General features: G+C 47.2%; 1 protein-coding gene across 3 annotated transcripts in view; it reads right to left on the reverse strand.

Annotated features, from left to right (window-relative positions):
* PNPLA7 (patatin like phospholipase domain containing 7) overlaps positions 1 to 18,681 on the reverse strand; it is a 2,986,886-nt gene that overhangs the window by 1,570,071 nt on the left and 1,398,134 nt on the right. For all 3 annotated transcript variants that reach the window (XM_069609797.1, XM_069609798.1, XM_069609799.1), the window contains one exon: positions 11,381 to 11,504. In XM_069609797.1, coding sequence (XP_069465898.1) covers positions 11,381 to 11,504 — 124 coding nt within the window. The remainder of the gene's footprint in view (positions 1 to 11,380; positions 11,505 to 18,681) is intronic.

The raw sequence follows: 18,681 nt of genomic DNA on the forward strand, positions 1-18,681 counted from the left end.
TATGACCCCACTTGAGGAACATCCTGTTCAGTGATTTTTCTCACTCGTAAGAAGTAGTTGCAAGGCTGCTCAATCTGTCTACCTCTGAGTTGTGTTCCCCTGTTAGGTGAACTGCCCTGAGGAAAATCGCCTGAGCCGCCAACCAGTACCAGGCCTGTAGTGCTAACTTTCATAGAACCAGGGAACTTGTTCCTCACCGCTTGTTGATATAATACATATCAGTTGAGCTGTCAATTCTGATCAACACTATCTCATGCTGTATCATTGTTTGGAAGGATGTGAGAGATAAAGCTGTCGTTATAGTTTATGTGATGCTGTTTTGACACTTTGGACCACTCCCCGTGAATTGAATGAGATTTCAGAGTGGCCCTCCAACCTTCCATGAATTAATCTGTTGTAATCATCACCAAATGTGGGGCTGGTTGGAAAGGAGCTCCTATCATTACATTGGAATCTTGTGTCCACCACAGTAGATCTTGACACCACAGTAGATCCTGACACAGGAAGCTCGCATGGAGATTCTGTCTGATTGGGTTCCTGGTCCCATGAGATTGAGGATCTAGATAGCCCTAATTTTGAGTTTGGCCAGGGTGAACGTTGAGCATGCAGGATGCCAGGAGCCCTTTGATTGCTGCCCGAATGTCTCTGAATTTCTCTGGATTAGGTAACATCCTTTTGGCGAGATTGTCCATTCATCCTCGAGAAAGACAAGATTCTGAGTGGGACAAAGCTCTGACGTCTTCAGATGTATGGAGAATCCTGGGGTGAACAGAATTTCCAAAAGCCTCTAGCTTGTCGTCAATCCCTCCGGAGAATTGGATCTGATTAGTGTAAGGGTGTCGAAGAATGGGGCATGGTGGCATGGTTTTGGTTATGGACATGTATTTCTTTAGGTGAAAAATATCCTTACTATCCCTAACTTCTAAAGTTTTCCTGCCTCAAAATGAATAATAAAAGGGTTTGTCAGAACGTCTGTCAAAGTAAATTCCACTGCCATGTGTCAAAACCTACGTCTGTCCCTTACACTACCACTAAAAAGGTAAATTAACAGAGAATGGCTCCTTTCTCCTGATTCTTTGATGGGTGGGGGGGAGTTAAAAAACATGTTCCCTCAAGACAAATATAACAGGGGGAATGACTCCCTTACCATGGTTTGCTGGTTTCCGTCCGTGTTTACACAATGCTCTCTCTCCAGGAGAATGGCTACCTTCTCATGGTGTGGCTCTGTACAATTTCCAATAAAATGAGGGGGAATGTCTCCCTTCCCCCGGCTTCTTCACCTCAACTCTCGGGTCAGGACCAAGAGAATGTCTCCCTTTGCTTGGTATGCATTGGCACAGTTCATAACAAGACATTGGGGAATGACTACCTTCCCTGGCATCTCTAGCTGAACTCTCAGTTCATTAACAAGAGAATGCCTCCCTTCTCTTGGTCTGCTTTGGCAGAGTTCAACACATGGCCAGGGGAATGACTCCCTTCCCCTGGCGTTTCTATCAAACTTCTGATTTGATACCAGGAGAATGACTCCCTTCTCCGAGTATTGCTTGATGCAGTTCTTTATTACTGAGTCCAGTTTGATACACACTTTGCCACTGTGACTTGTTTTCAACAATGTCCCAAATCTTGTTAGGATTCCAGACCCTTCTCTTAGCTCTAGGGGCCTCCTCTTGACCACTGTGACGAGGGAGAGACCCTCAAGAGTTTCAACCATTCACATTGGGCCCCAGGCCCTTCTCTTGTAACTAGTGAACCTATCTCTGCTACTATAATGAGGAAGACTTGTCTATATTTTGGTTTACTTCTGTTGGGGTCCCAGACCCTTCTTGTATGGCCAGTGGTTTCTGCTTTCTACCTGTAGTGGTGAACCGGGTCCCAGACCCTTCCCTGGTGGCCAGTGGGCTTCTCATCCCCACTGTTATGGTGGATAGGGTCCCAAACACTTCCCTGGTGGCCAGTGGGCTTCTCTTCCCCACTGGTATGAGGTGGAGGAGGTTGTTGGATGCACCCTTGGCTCTTCAGGAGCCTGCGAGCAGTATGCCTAGAATTAAACCAGGTAAGGATTGCCTGTGTGCCTCCTGGCTACGTTACAGCCAGGTCTCCCGTACCACCCTTTACCTGCTTTTGGGCTTCGGTACATCACCGGGGGTTCCAGGAATGGTGGTATGACTTCTCGGCTTTCCCAGTCTGCTTCTGTGACTCTGTAGCATCTCCAGCTGATGGGCTACACGATTCTTCTTACCATTGGTATTGTGCACGAATCTGCTCCTGCAGAACCCTGGGAGGACTCAAGCGGCCGACCAGAGGCGTCCTCGGTTCCTCTTCTCCTTGAATCAGGAAATGGACTTTGGATTTCCCACAACGAACACTCTACATGTCTGTTGCTTCGCTCAGCAGGCACTGCAGCTGTGCTCTGCGCTGGGATTGATGACTTTCTTAGTCCATTCTCGGTTTTTATACAATGCAGCCCGTTCTTGAGGGACGGGCTGTCAAAGTCCCTTGTTACTTTTGACAGGTTGATCTCTATGCCTCCTTGGGCCATCTCGTCTTAGTACCAGTATTGGGAGCAGTCTTTGTATTTTCTGTGTTTTTCCTCGTCTTGGTGTTTTTCAAGGCCATTTGTTTCTTTTGCATCACAGTAGTATATGGTTCTGTTTTCAACAAGAAGGTTGGGGATTGAAGGATGAGCTAGATAATGTGAGGATGTTTTATTATTTCCTAGGCTAACCCCAAGACGGTCGTCCTTGTCCCCAATTAGGGAGGCTGTCTGATCACATTAAAGGACCCGTACGGGGACTAATGGGTAGTGGCCTCATCTGCCTTGCCACATGAGAAGGGGCTTCCCCTTGGAGAGAAGTGATGACACCTTTGAATCGTTTCATTAGCCAGTTGTCCAAGTAGGGACATATATGATGTCCAAAGTAGGGACATATATGATGCCCCTCCTGTCGGAGGAGGGATGCCACCGCATTCATAATCTATGTGAAAACTCGAGGAGCCGAGTTTAGGCCAAATGGAAGGACCTTGCACTGAAAATGATGGTCCATGACGCTGAAGCATAACATTTGTCTGTGTGGATGCCAAATGGGGACATGCAAATAAGTGTCCTTCATGTCCAGGGAGCACATCCATTCTCCCTTGCAAGACACTCTGCAATATGAGCTGGTATCACCATCTTGAACCTCTTCAAGTGAAGAGGAAGATTGAGGTAAGATAAATCAAGGACAACTTGCAGGCCCGCCTGGTATATCTCGTGGATTGTGAAGATCCTTGAGTAGAAGCCGTAGCCCCTGAGAGGGAGAGGAACTAGTTCTACAGCCTGGTCCTGAACCAGCTTCATAATTTCCTTGAGAAGCATTGGAGAACTAATCTGAATTAGGGTAGATGACGATGGAGGGTTTGGTGGGAGGGGAAGTCAAAAACCTGTTGAAACTACCGACAGTAGGCATGGGTCTGGAAAAAGAAGACGACTCTGAAGCACATGTCGAGCCAACCTGCCGCCAACGAGGGGTATAGTGGACCCAGACGCTTTCCTTGTTGCTTTTTTGATTCAGATGCTTGTGAAGTGTAGGGTGCAAGAAGAACCTCTTAGGGCCTGGCCGTTGATGTTTCCTGAGATGAGTGGTGGGGGAACGCTCTGGTTGCCTGGCCCTCCTTTCCTGAATGCCCTGAAACCTTCAAATCATCTGACCTTGTGAGAAACCTTTAAATGCCAGTTTAGATAGTATAGCCAACGATTTAGCCTTTTGGGTACTATTTTTTTGTTAGTGAGTTCCTCATCAGTGGAGAAATGAAAGAGCTCTGAGCCCTCAAGAAGCCAATCTAAAATCCTGTCTTGAATGTTGGAAGTTAACCTGGTGGCATGCTTTTAGGCTGAGTGTCACATGTCTGTCCCCACATATAGTCCCCTCCTAGCAGTATATATGCATGACAGAGAAATTACCTTACCGTAATGTTCTTTCTATGGATTCTTCGCCCGTAGATTCCTCATCATGAAAGATATCCCTTTCCAGCTTTGCTGATCGGAAAACTTTTTTCGCTAGGAGGCATAGTGGATCTCGACTCGGTCGTCGATCGTCAATCGATCGTCAGCTCCCAACGAGACATCACGTGTCTTATATATACCACGTCACTATGCCCCACAAACCAGTTCTTGTAATTTTGGCCCCTTGCGATTGAACACTGCAGAAGAAAAATCACAGGAGGAGGCAATCCAGACATTAAATCATTAACAAGGGTACACCCCAACAGGGTGGCCCCACAACAATGTGTGAAGAAAAACAGTTTTTTGTTTGTTTTTTTAAACAGAAACGGGCATTCCAGAGTTCTACCCATATGCCTTCTCGTTTGGAGCGGGCATGTATGGCAGGGTCGATGAGGAATCTGCAGGAGAAGAATCCATAGAAAGAACATTACGGTAAGGTAATTTCTCCTTCAATGGATTGCTTTTCTACCGCAGATTCCTCATCATGACAGACTCCCCAAGCAGTTAGGATAACAGAGTAGGGCAGAAAGATTTAAACCAGTAGATTCTGCAGAACCGCCCAACCGAACCTAGCATCAGCTCCCCCTGCAAAGGTATGTAAGGATGACCAAGTGGCCCCCTGGCAAATAGGGGAAAGGGAACCCTTTCTGGAGGGCCGTAGAGGCTGAGACACCTCTGGTCGAGTGAGCTCTGATGCCTGCCGATTGGTAACACTCGGATACGCACAGGATGATCCATCGTGACAGAGTCTGTTTAGTGACGGCAATGCATTTTCTAGACAAGAAATGGGTCACAAACAACTGGTCTGACGTACGAGCGACATAGAAACGTAACGTTCTCTTGGGATCAAGGTGATGGAAACGCTACTGCTCTTTCGGTGGATGTGGAGGAGGGTAAAAGACAGGTAAGTCAATGCACTGGGACAGATGAAATTCTGAAACCACCTTAAGAACGAATCCTGGCCTGACTTTAAGAGAGACTTTCTCACGAAAGAACTTCAGGAATGGAGGGTTGCAGCACAACGCTTGCAGTTCGCCAACCCTCCTGGCAGACGTGATTGTGACCAAAAAGGCAGTTTTAAGGGACAACAGCTGCAAAGAACATGAATGCATAGGCTGAAATGGAGCCGCAATCGAAAAGGTCAACACCAGATAAAGATCCCAATCTGGGACAACAAAGGGGGTTGGCGGAAACTTGTTGAGAAGGCCCTTCAGGATCTGGGCCATGACCGGAATGGGGAAAAATGAACCTGGGTCTGGGGATCTCTTGTACACAGACAAGGCCGCCAAATACCCTTTCACTGTGGCAACCTGAAGGCCTGAAGAGGCCAGTGACAGAAGGAACTCCATCATGGTGATGGTGGGGCAAGACAAAGGGTCATTCTTGTATTCCATGCACCACACTTCAAATCTTCTCCACCTGCACGCATACAGCGATATATTAGAAGGTCTGCGTGCAGCCAGCAACACCTCAAGCACCTCCTCTGAGAGGTCCCAGTCATCATACCTCATCCTCTCAAGAGCCAAGCATGTAGGATGAGAGAATCTGGGTTGGGTGCAGTATCGGACCCTCCGAATGGGTGAGGAGATCCGGACGCCGAGGCAACCAGTGAGGTAGACAGTCAGATCCAGGAGATCGAAGTATCATGTTCTGCTTGTCCAATCCGGGGCGATCAGGATCATGGATGCTCGAAATCTCTTCAACCTCCTGAGAACCCAAGGAATGATTGATGGAAATCAGAGGGAAGGCATAATGGAGAGGAAAGGTCCAATCCACCAGAAATGCATCCCCTAGTGCACCGTTCGCTGGGAATTCCCTCGAGCAAAATTGTTCGCACTTCCTATTTGACTACGTGACGAACACATCCACTGCAGGGGTACCCCAAAGAGTAAGACCGCCTCTAGGCCTTCTGTGCACACTTCCCACTCGTGCGTGACCGTACTCCGCCTGCTCAGAGCATCCACCAAGATGTTCTCTGTCCCCGTCAAATGAACTGCCGAGACAGTGATCTGGTTCTCTCTCAACCAGAACCATAGCTGAATTGCCTCTGTGCAGAGTGGGCAAGAGTGCACACCACCCTGCATGTTGAGGTAATGAATGACCACTGTGTTGTCTGTTAGGACGAGGACATGCTTCCCTCTGAGCGACGGCGTAAAGGCCCTCAGGGCTAAGCTGATGGCCCGCAACTCCAGCCTGTTGATATGCCACTGGGCTTCGAACAGAGACTAGAGGCCGCTCACCTGCAATTCTTCACAGTGGGCGCCCCAACCCTTCAGGGATGCATCTGTGACCACTCAGGCCTGGGGCCAAGGTGGCCAATATGGTTCCCATGCCAACAGATTGTGGTGTGTGTTCCACCAGTCGAGTCCGCAGACTACCTGGTTGGACACCGAAAGGCGATCCGTGAGTGCTCCCAGGTCCCTCAGGAGCCATTGGAGGGATCGCATAAGGAGCCTGGCCTCTGGCACTAGAGAAATACAGGAAGCCATGAGGTCCAATAGGCGGAGGAAGGAAGCCGCTGGAAGAGTGGCGTGGTTCTGAAACAACTGCACCATCTGGGCGATGTTACAGACTCTCTCCTAACGAGGAAAAACCTTCCATATCCGGATGTCTTGGACCACTCTGGTGAACTGGAGCCGCTAGAATGGCGTAAGATGGGAGTTCTTGAAGTTGAGGGAGAAGCCCAGCCTGTGCAGTAGCAGACAGGTGTCGTCCAGAGGAGACAAGACCTGCCGCAACGACTTCCCTCAGATCAGCCAGTCGTCCAGGTACGGAAATCCAAGGACGCTGGATCTCCTGAGGTGAGCTGTGATTACCGCCATGAGCTTGGTGAAGGCCCTTGGAGCGGAGGTCAACCCAAAGGAAAGCACTTTGAACTGATATTGATTGTCCCCTATGAGGGACCTTAGGAACTTCGTGTGCTTTTGGTGTATCGGCACATGGAAATAGCGTTGTGTAGGTCTATCGATACCAGCCAGTCGAGGAGCTCGACAGCGTAGAGAATTTCTCTAAATGTCACCATCCAAAAATGTGTCTTTTCTAAGAAACTTGTTCAAAGCCCTGTGGTCCAGAATGGGACGGAGACCTCCTCCTTTCTTGGGCACCAGGAAATACCGGGAATACCAACCTGACTCTGATTGGGAGGTACCTCTTGCACAGCACCCTTTGACAACAGAGCCCTCAGTTCTTCCTGGAGCTCCTGTCCCATTTGGATTGGAAGCAGTGGTAGTTTGTCTGCCTGGTAGTTTCCTTAAGAAGGACAGACAATAACGCCCCCCAGGCACCCAATTGAGCTGCAGGGCTCAGGCATCGGAGGTAATCTCATGCCACTCTGGCCAATGTCCTGCCAACCGGCAAGTCAGTGGAGGGGAAATCAAAGCGGCTTAGACAGCGGGTCTGCCCCCACCGCTGCTGCTGATTGCTGGCCTCTAGAAGCCCTTCTGACCTTTCCGGGACGCGAGAAACACCTCTGCCCCAGCCTGGTTAGTGCGAGCTGTACTTTCCTGCCATAAGGCACATAGGCCTGTAGCCTCTGCCCCTAGAGGCAAAGCTGAAGGCAGGTTTGGCTGGCTGCGCCTCTAGGCCCAGCGATTTTGCGGCTATTTGAGACTCTTTGAACTTTGCCAGAGAGTCCTCAGCCTTCTGTCCAAAAAGAAACTCTTCCCTCGAAAGGCATGTCAAGTAGCCTATTCTGGACGTTTGGGGAGAAGCCACAGGTTTTTAGACAAGCTTGGCATCTCAATACTTTTGTCAACCCCATTTAACGGCCAACGCAGTCGGCCATGTCCAGGCCCGTTTGCAACGACTGCTTGGCTACCTCTTTCCCATCTTCCACCAGCTGTGTAAATCCATCCCACATTTCACCTTCGGCGATGAACTGCGTTGCTTGCTCCATGGCTTTCCATAAACCAGAGGAGTACTTTGCAAATCCAGAGGCCACATTGTTGGCTTTTAACGACATACTGCCAGAAGTAAAGACCTTCTTGGCCATTGCGTCTAACCGTTTACCATCCATGGCCGGAGGCAGATTAGAAGTGGATGGCGCAGGTCTGGTGGTGATTGTGGCCGCTTGCATAACAAGCCCTTCTGGAGAAGGGTGAGAATCCAAGATAGATGGACTTCCTCCTGCCGGCCTATACTTACCCGTAAAGTTAGAGTTTACTGGGGGAATGGAGCAGGGATGTTGCCACCAGGCGGGTAGATGGTCTGCAATTGCTGGGTTAAGTGGCATGCTATGTCCATTCACAGGACCTACATCCCGGATGTCCATCAATTTGTAGGCCTGAACAGGGGCTGGGAAGGACTTGAAACCTAAGGTGTCTACTTCTCTTTCCACCAAGGTCCTAACTAAATTTTGCATGTGTGTGCGTGTAAGGCTGACCCTGCTGAAATTAAACATCTGGAGACTTGTCCAGGCTGCTGGCGTCGTGTAACCTTTGGTCTAAAGCCAACAGGTCACCTTGGTCGTTGGAAAAATAGACACCTGTAAGGAACTCATGGTGGCAACAGTAAAGACAGACAGTGTGACAGATCACAGTTCAAGGGTGTTTATTAAACTGCAAAAGTGGGTGAGATAAATGCCTAATCAAACCTAAATCTAAGATGGCAGCAAGCTTCGACCTTCAAATGAAAAATGAGGCAGTCCTTATGGCATCTTGTCAAATCAAAATGGGCCTATACTATAGAAAATCACTATTGCCAAATCTTACAACTACATACAAATGAGTTTGGGACAGGAGTCATAAGAAAGAAAGAAGTGTTCACAAATAATAGGTCAGGATGCGGTAGTCGGGGTCTCCCTTCCCCACATTTTGAGCCCGGGGTAAGGTGGAACCTCTGAGCACAGCACACGCTCAAGCTTTTCCAGCGCGAGCAAACAGTTCAGCTTTCAGCAATCCGAGCTTTCCATGGTTAAGTCCCTTTCTACCAAAAAGTCTCTTTGCACCGTGGTTCTGATGTATTCGAATAATAAACAAAGAGTTCCTTTTCGCATATATATTGGATGGTGTTGTCCATCCCTGGATCCCCCTCTTCCGGGTGCAGATCCCTAGAAAGTTCCTTAATGATACTAGGACCTTGGATAGTTATGTTCTCTTGCTTTCGAAGGTCTGCCAGGTTCAAAGTATTGAAACGAAAAGTTCAATCAAAAAGTTCTTCTCTTTATTCGGGTGATAATTCTTCATCCCAGGGTTCCCCCTCTTCTGTGCTCAGATCCCTCTCGACTATTAGCTTCTCTTTATCGGGTTTAATCTGGCATGGCATGTGTTCAAAGAATTCCCCCTTTGTAATTTGCTTTGTTGCATTCACAGATCGGTGGGTGTTGGCTTCTCACCCTTGGAACCCGCTCTTCCGGGCTTAGATCTGACTCGACTGTTCGCCTCCCTCGATCTGGTTCACTATGGCTTTCAATGAAATGCATTTATTTGTCTACTTTCATAAATCTTAATGTCTTTTTATATAGTTCACTGTGGACATCCCTTGGCCGGGTTCACTTCCGTCAGCACACTGTTCATAGGGACTTCAGGCTTCGCCCCTCGTCAGCATCCCTCATCCAGGTTCACTATTGCCAACATTATTAATCGTGCCTTTCTCAATCACCTGTCGGACAAAGTCTTTCGATTGTACAGAGGAAAGACCCCTGTATGACCACTGACTGTTCCTTTTCGGCTTCCTTGAGGCCTTCTGGTATTAGCAGTTTCAACAAACACAGGACTGACCAGAGTCTCTCGACTAAGCACCCACGTGGTGCCGGATCTCTTTACAGCTAGTCTCCCCTTTATTCTAACAGTTCTTTGAACTTGCCTAAAGTTGCTACTTTGCGGCTTTCGTTCAACAAGTTCGGTTCTGATCGGTTCACCCCTCGACTCACCGGCTGTGATGAACCACTTGTTGTTTTAGAATCTCCGGAGTCAAGTTCAGTACCACGGTAGCATGCGCCTCCCTTGGTTCTGCTTATCAGCATTGGTATGCTCTGTGTACCGTTGACATCTGCTGCAACACACGCTGGCTATTGTTCGCAGTCTTACGGTTCCTTCACCAGAGGGTTCACAGGCCTTGGTCAGAAAGGGCAAGGCCGCTTCTCTCCTTGTCACCTCCTCCTTTCAAACTGCCGTGCTGCATTGGCTCTCACGTCGTGCGGTCTGCCTCGCTTGTAGCGTGCTTTCGTGCGCCACCTTTTATCCCTGTGGGGAAGGGAAAGGGCCGTCAGGTGTGTGTGTGATTCTGGTCACTTGCCTGACCGTGCCTGACCCTTGTACGACATGTTAGGTAAATGTTCTGTGTCGGAAAAGGTACGGGCAATGTTTTCAAATGTCCTATGGGGTAGGATGGGGAAAGGGTATTGGAAGAAGGGGGATACCGCGTCTCACCGCTCGGTGTCACACTCCCACTGCCCAAGGATCCCCCTATCCAGGTGATCCTCCCTCACTGGTCCACCCCCAGGAACTGGTTCCAATAGCGATGGCTGTGTCCTGGCCACCTGGATGACAGATTCCCGGGGACAAGCTAGGGAGACACCTCCAGGTTTTTTACAACCTCCAGACCCTGTATACGTGGGATCAGTGTCCCCCTGGTCATAGTCATGGAGGGCGCTGAAAAACGACGTCATGGATTTCGAAGAACCCTGACCTGGAGAGCGGAACAAAAGATCTATCACTGATGGTCGGAGCTAAGGTTGTTTCTTTCGACACCGATGGAATGGCCGTCAGCGTCAATCGAGACTTGAGTAATGCTGTGACATCAGGGACGCCAGCCAGTCGACACTCAAGTGATGGACCAGCCGTCTCCACGTGCGTTTTGTCCTCATGAAGGCAGTAGAGACATTTCGAGTGCTCGTCCTCCATGAACACATTCTGCAGCTGGCATCCAGGGCAAACCCTGAACAGCTTTCCGGGCGTCGAGCTTCCTTTCTCCTGGGCCATGTTCGGGTAGGCCGCAGAAACTCCTGGACTCCTCCAAGAAGCGTAACTCGACGAAATTTTCACCCTTGAGGGGCGTAGAAAAATCCGACACGGATCCCCGTTAATCGGATGTAGAGACAGTCGAGTTTGAGGCTGTATTTGACCGAAAAATCTGAAATTCTCTTTGAAAAAGCGCAAAAAACGCAGCAAAAGCTCGAGAGCTAAGAGACTCCCAACAATTGAGCGTGTGGTAAAAATCTGAGGATGGCAGCCAGGGGTGGGGCTTAGTGAGAGGGCAGTCATTGGCTGTGGGCAGTATGACCCAGAGATCAGTGATTGGTTACTACTAAGAAAGACAGATCAGAAACGAAACTGATACTGATTTTTTCTTTACCGAGGATTCCCGGCCTGATGACGGGGAATATTCATGAGCATGTGAATCCATGCCAGACCCCATGCTGGAGAAATATAATTATGTCATTCATAAATCTTATCTTACCACTCCAATGAGATCTCCTCGTCCATACTCCCCCGTCAGTTGCTTTTTTCCATCATCCTTCCTGATTACAGAGCGTAGTCGACCATTCAGTACAATATAGGTGCAATCAGACTTGTCAGATTGTCTGGAAAAAAAAAAGATTTTGTACAGAGAATTAGAGAGATTTCTAGCGCTCAGAACTGAATGCAAGACCATATTTCCTATCAGTTTGAAGTTCTTTAGTAAAATGTACTTGATGTTGTAATGGTACACAAAATGGAACTGACCTATAATAATACACTCTTACTTCTGTTATCTATTGATGGGTCATTAGTTTGGGATAACAATAGTTGCGAACACCATAAATAACTCATTACTTACCTCTCAGTAATTGTCTGATGGCTGTTCCTCGTACGGATTCCTCATCTATGATATCCTATCCACAGCGCCAGCTGCTCTTGGAATCTTTTCTGCCACAAGGGGGCATAGTACGGCTCTGCCCGATACCTCTACATGCCCCATGCCTGACATTATATCGGGGAAAGTATATATTGAGGCTTTGCACCCCATGAGCTTGGTTCCACCCTATTACTCTGACACTAAGGGACTGCTGAACAGATGGGGTACTGGCTATCTGCCAAGAGTGTCAGGTAGGGAGGGTGATGAGGAATCTGTGGGAGGAACATTGAATAGAAAGAACATTACTGAGAGGCAAGTTATTAGTTCCTTCTTCTCACTGATACCTCATCTATCAAACTCCCATAGCAGTACGTAGATCTAGAGGAGGAAAGAAAGCAAGGACACCACCTAGAGCAGAACTCTGGAGGACACCATACCAAAATGGGCTTCCTGACCTGAAAGGGAATGCAAGCAGTAATGCTTAGCAAATGTGTGCAAAGACAACCACATTGGCAGCCACGCCTCTGAAATAATGAGCTCTGGGGTCTTCAGGCACATCCTTAACAGCCAGGTCATAGACCCTATCAAGGTGGATCATTCTCTGCATCTCAGAATGCTGTTTGGTCGAAGCCCTGCCAGCACGGGCACCAGCATAACCAATGAAAGGTTGGTCATCTTTCCTGGCCTCTCTCGCCCAAGAGACATAGTAGCTGAGGTGGCATCTAGCTGATTGAATTGTTCCTCTACCTTGGAAGGGTGAGGCGGAGTCAAAACACACAAAGATGGATCTTATGAGAGAGATGAAAATCCAAGGCCACCTTCTGTTTGGAGAAAGCCAAATAGGGAGGTTTAACAGATAACACCTAGAGCTCTCACAACCATCTCGCAGAAGAGATGGCAACCAGAAAAATCTCCTTCAGGGTGAGCAACCTAGTAGAACAGAAATTCAGGGTCTCAAAAAGAGCTCTGATAAGGAATGCCAAAACCAAATTCAAATCCACGCCGGAACACAAAGTGGCATGGAGGAAACTGGTTACACAAATCCTGCAAGAACTGCATAACAGTGGGGATTGTGAAAAGCATGCCCTGTTCCTGATGACCTCCTTCTTAAAAAACAAAATCGCGTTGAGGTTTCCCTTTACAGTGCCGATCAACAGGTCCACCTGGGCCAAAAACAGCAAAACATTCTAAACAGGGGATAATGGACAGGATAAAGGGTCCAAATCCCTCTCCCAGCACCAAACCAAACATATATGCCACCTGCAGGCATAAAATAGGCTTTGTTGCGAGACTCCCAGGTGACAAGAGTACATCAAGGATGTCGTAAAACAAGTCCCACTTCTTGGATCTGTTGGGTATTTTGTGGATATTTGGGGCTTTGCAGTATTTTCTTACTGCCAAAATACCTTTAGCAACAATCACTCTCTGTATTCATATTGGGTCACACATGACAGTAATACATTGCATTATTTCAGAATTCAGACCTATTTAGATGATATGCGCGGTAGTTTGCGTGGTTGGTTGGTATAGTGGTTGGTTTATTTGTGGCCCCAATATCCAACATCCCTTGTTTTTTATCACTAGAGAGACCTCAGGCCTACATTTTAGGGATACCACATTTTCAGTGTTAGTGTTGTGTGCCACCATGGGCTATTGTGGTATTTTTGTGGTAATTTCCACTACCTTATATACGGTAGGGAACTATGTCCAGAGAGTCTCTCTTCCCGTTGACTCATGTACCTCCAACAGGCTATGCTACAAACTGTCACTCACAACTGTCCATACTGAATAGAATCATGCACACATCTGCTTTAAAATGACAATTGCACTGTTTAAAAATCTACCCACGTTTAAACCTTTCCTCATGCAAAATGAAAGAGAAATAATACATACTAGCTATCTGTTTTCAAATATTTCTGTATTATAGAAATTTCTTTTAAACACAGTTTAACTTTTTTACAGAAATAAATGAAATGGTACAACATTATTTGTGATAAAATGAACAGAGAGCTGCGAGAATATATTCAATTGGTAACATTAAATATGCTGATAAGAGACTGAGACTCCCTTTAATACACTGACTGAACAGCTTCGCGCACTTTCGCACAGCTCCCACTCGCTTCTGTAAATTACCTTATCTGTTCAGCATGAGTTTTCTCCGGCTATTCTCTTTCTGAATTTGGCTCCCTTGAAGATCAACCCCAGTGAGAACAAGCGTCTGCCGTTCTCAAACCGGGGTTATTGCCTGGAACTCTCAGCTTTTGCAGCAGGAATGCCCCAACCAGGAAAGAGATCCTTCTCCCAGCTCTGCCAGATGTCGCCTGCCTTCCCCCTCTTCTCAAGCTTCTCCAGCAAAGTTCTAATCACAGCCTCTAGCATGATACTTGCTATGACGCTGCTCCAATCAGAATCAATCATGTCATCTCCTCCCTCACTACACAATGGCTCACTTCTACAGTGGCAATTGTAACAAACTGATTTCCTGTTCCTTCGAGCTCTTTGCTTCCTGTAGTTATGTGGACAGAGCAGCAGAGAAAAAAATGAATGTGCGTTTAAAAGTTCACTTTCATAGTAGGCTTAATTCTGCAGTGGAGACACATTTTTATTAGTGGGTTATGTTAAATGAAGTTTTATTAGTCAGGTTAGTTGTTAATAAGGTTAGTTATTAATTTTCAAATGTGTCTCTTGCAACATAGGCATTTCAGGTGAAAAATAGTGCGCATTTTGAATGTGCAGATGTGTGCTTTTAACTGTAAAAATGGATTTGCATCTTATATGTAAAAATCGTTTTTGACTGAATAGCCTGTCTTTACTTATATGTCCATGTTACTCTGGCAACACATATAGCAATGCACCACACCCATGTAGTGGTGCTGCATAAAAATGCTACCTGTGCAGTAGTGCTGTACTCTGTGCTGTAACACGCCAAATATCCTTACAGATCTCAGTCTCACAGTAGCTAAGCATGAAGGTTCAGGATGCTGAGGTTCTGATGGAGGACCCACCCCTCTGATTGGGAGAGTAAGTCAACTCTCCTCAGGAGGCATCAGGGAGGGCAGATGGACATGACCAGCAACTCTGGGCACCACGTCCTCCGGGCCCAGCCCAGAGCAATCAGAATCAATGTGGTCCCGAAAAGGCGCAATCTCCTTAAAACCAGTGGAATGACAGGGATGGGAGGGAACGCATAAAGGAGGTTGAATGTCTATTTCATCGTCAGTGTGTCCCCCAGAGCTCCCTGATGAGAACATTCACTGAAACAGAAAAACTTGCACATCCTGTTCACACTGGAAGTGAAGTGATCTACTTGCCCCAGCATGTGAAAAGCTCCTCTTGAACATCCTGGCAGAGCTGCCACTAATGGGAGGCCAGAGTTTGTCTGCTCAAGGCATCCAACGTGACATTTTCTCTTCTGGCAAGATGGGCAGCTGTCAGAAAGACGTAATTCTCCAGAGCCCGGAACCACAATCACTTTGCTTCTCTGCATAACACCGATGACCCCCTCTACCTTGCTTGTTTAGGTAATGCATGGCCACTGTGTTGTCTGTTAGGCTCAGCACAGTCTTACGTTTCACAGAAGGGAAGAAGGCAACCAGAGGCAGCCATATAATTGTCTCAACTCCAGCAAAAGGATAGGTTCCCAAGACTCTGAGGGAGATCACAGTCTGCTCACGGTCAGCTCTGACATGTGAGCGCTCCAATCTGTCAGAGATGCATCAGTGACCACCGTCACTTGGGGCCAGGGTTGACGAAACAATGCATTTCTCAGTAAGCTGTCCCTCACGGCCCACCACGCAGCGTCTTGAGCTACTTGGGTTGATACCTGCAGGACGTCTACATGTGGCCCTAAAACTGCAACTATTGTCAACACAGGAGCCACTGCAGTGATCTCATGCATAGTTCTCAAGAACTACTAGGATGCTGGAGGCCATGAGGCTTTGTAGGTGCAGAAAGGCTGAGGCAGGGACTTGTGCCAATGATTGGAGGACATTGACCAACCAAGAGATGTTATCCTCTAGGTCCTCAGGTGGGAATGCCCTGCCCAGGCTAGTGTCCAAGACCGCCACAGTAAACCGGTGGTACTGCGAGGACGAAACCTGAGAATTTTTGAAGTTCAGGGAAAAAGGCCAAGCTGTGCTACAGACTGCATGTACGGAGCAGGAGTTCTGACACCAGGTCGCCCAGAAAGGGTAAGGCATGAATGCTCTCACTCCTGAGGTGAGCCACCACCATTGCTAGCAGCTTAGCAAAACCCCTTGGAGCTAAGGAAAGGCTGAATGGCAGGACTTTGAACTGTTAGTGATGCGGGTCCACCACAAACCTCCAAGGTCTGGAGGCCACTTCTGCCCTGCAGGGAGGTCTCCCAGTTTTGAGAAGACGGACATGCAGCTACATTGGCCTCCTTGCATTGTTTGCCAAGCAATGCTGCCTGAATTCCTTGTCCTGTCAGGATGTGGGAGGTGCTCCAGAGTTTTCTGGTCTAGCTCATGGGTCTCACTACCCTCCCTCCCTCCCTCCCTCCCTCCTCCAGGGTTCTGTATGGCTATGGGAGTCTATCTAAGATGATGAATATGTTGAAGGAAGGAATCCAGTAGGGAAACACATTACTTGCCTCTCAATATTCTTTCTGATTGATCAGTCCTTCCTCCCACAGATTGCTCAACGTACTACCATCCCATCCCGCCCCAACATGTTGGATAGCTTGTTCAGCTTTTGCTGCTATGTGGTTCCTCAGCTGTTGAGTGCTGTGGGAAAAGGAGGAATTGAGTTCAGGGACTGCCAATGGCTGTGTGTGTATATATTACCACTGATGTCATGTTCTGCATTATGGGCATGCATTGGCTTCAAGTGGAGCAGACTCAGAACCGCATGGCACCTTATGGCACCACAAGGCAACTGATAAAGTTTTCAAATGCAGCTGGAGCTGGAAGAAATATATCCAAGAAAAAGAATTTGCTGGAAAAAGGACTAATCCGTCAGACATCACTGGGGGAGGGAGTGGGGGTGTGGGGGTAAGTAATATGTTCACCTCACTGTCTTGGGTGCTGATCTAACTGGGTGTCTTGTGTTTCTCTGAAGGCTATTGTGATATTATATTATAACATGTGTTGTCACACCCTCTCCCATAACTATGCTATACATGTATGATGTGTGCTCTTTTGCATACAAATCATGAAGGATAACATCCCATCAATCATGAAATGGCAGTGGCACACTTTCAGCTGCAGACAGGTTGTGGTTGTTGGAGTGTGAGAAACTACATTCATCATCATTATCTTCCTTTATTGGCAGAAGTTCAACTTTTCCTCGAACAAGCTTTCTTTTCGCATCCTTCTTCCCATCTGCTCTTCATTAACTGTGGCTCAAAATCCGGTTCCTCTCTCACTATCTCTGTCTCTATATGGTTCAGTGCTGCAACATCACTCCTTTATTCTCCCTTTGATTATCCTTTCTCCCACACTATTTTCCATTTTCATCTCTCTCCTTCCCCCACCATTTTCCTTTCTCCCTTTTTAATTCCCAGGCACCTGTCATTTGTTTGCCTGCCATCTACTTTTATTTCACTTTGTTCCTCTCTCATCTCCCTTTTTGTTAGTGCTTTGTGCATTGAATATGCTCTCAGCAGCAGTTTGTGCCTTTTCAACAATGCTTGCCTGCAGGCAGGCTCCTTTAGATGAGGTCAGCACTGAGTTGGTTACTAGAGGCCTGATTCCCGCAGCTCTTTTCGGAACACACATGCTCTCAGCAAGCAATTTCGATGATTCACATTGGAGTTATTTTTGTACTGTGAGGCCTTTTGGAAAACTGCAAATGTGGCTGAAATAGAATAGAAATAAATGAGCCCCGTTATGCTGGGAATTTACATTTTGGAAAAGTCCATACCCCACTGCTTCTGTTAGTCAGAAGTGCATGCATGGATTACGTGTACATTTCCACCTGACCACCATTATGCTCCTTTCCATTAAGCTGTCCAGCCCTTTCAAGAGGTGGTCACAAAACACGGCTGTGTTGCATTGGAGGGGGCCAAGGCAGGGTAAACATGATTTTAAATCAACTTCTGACTTGCAGGCCCTGTTCCGCAGTACATCTCTCTTATGGGCTCCTTTGCCTTTCTTTTCCTGCTTTTTTGGACTCTCAGGTGTACGTGATGTGATGTGATGTGAAGAAAGACTTTACTGCTGTTAGCATTTTGTAAGTGTGCAGCTGAAAGTTGGTAAACCTGCACCATGTGACCATAACATCCTCACCTGCAATGCGAGCAGCAAGACCCATAATACTGACACACATGCCAACCTGTGGTTTGCCTTTGCAAGTTGACTGGGTTTGCTGGATGTTTCCCATCATGTAAAGCAGCCAGTCACCAAGCAGCTTATCCAGGAGATCGATGTGGGTGGGAATCCACCTCCATCCATTCCTAACATACCTAACATAACTGGAGGAGTTTAGTCAGGTTTAGACATAAGGTGCTTAATGCGCTTTTGAACCAAAACATTAGTAATTCTTGGTGGGTCTGAGACTTGCACCAATTCCTGAAATCGGAACTCCAGACTAGCACCAAATAGAAATATAGCGGTGTTTATTTTTTCAGGAGTGTTCGCTCTTACCTAATAAATATATCATTTTAATGGTCATTATAGTGCGGAGATTGCCGCTCTATAGTTAAGTTGTGTACCTAGTTCCAAAGGAAACCCAAAAATTTAATTGCTAATAACCTTTGACTTGCAGGATGGATTTGGCTGATTTTTTGCAAACAAAAGGTTTGTCACTGGCCTCCAAACACCAGGAACACATCCTATGTAACCCAACGCCAATATGGATTTCGGAGCAAAAATTCCATTGAATGGCTCTGACATACATCTCCAGCTTTCTCATTTTTCTCAAATCTCACTGCAACCTTTAACATGGTGATCATCACAATTTAT

The sequence above is a fragment of the Ambystoma mexicanum genome, chromosome 8 (assembly GCF_040938575.1).
Source record: "Ambystoma mexicanum isolate Mex_15411 chromosome 8, UKY_AmexF1_1, whole genome shotgun sequence".
NCBI lineage: Eukaryota > Metazoa > Chordata > Amphibia > Caudata > Ambystomatidae > Ambystoma > Ambystoma mexicanum.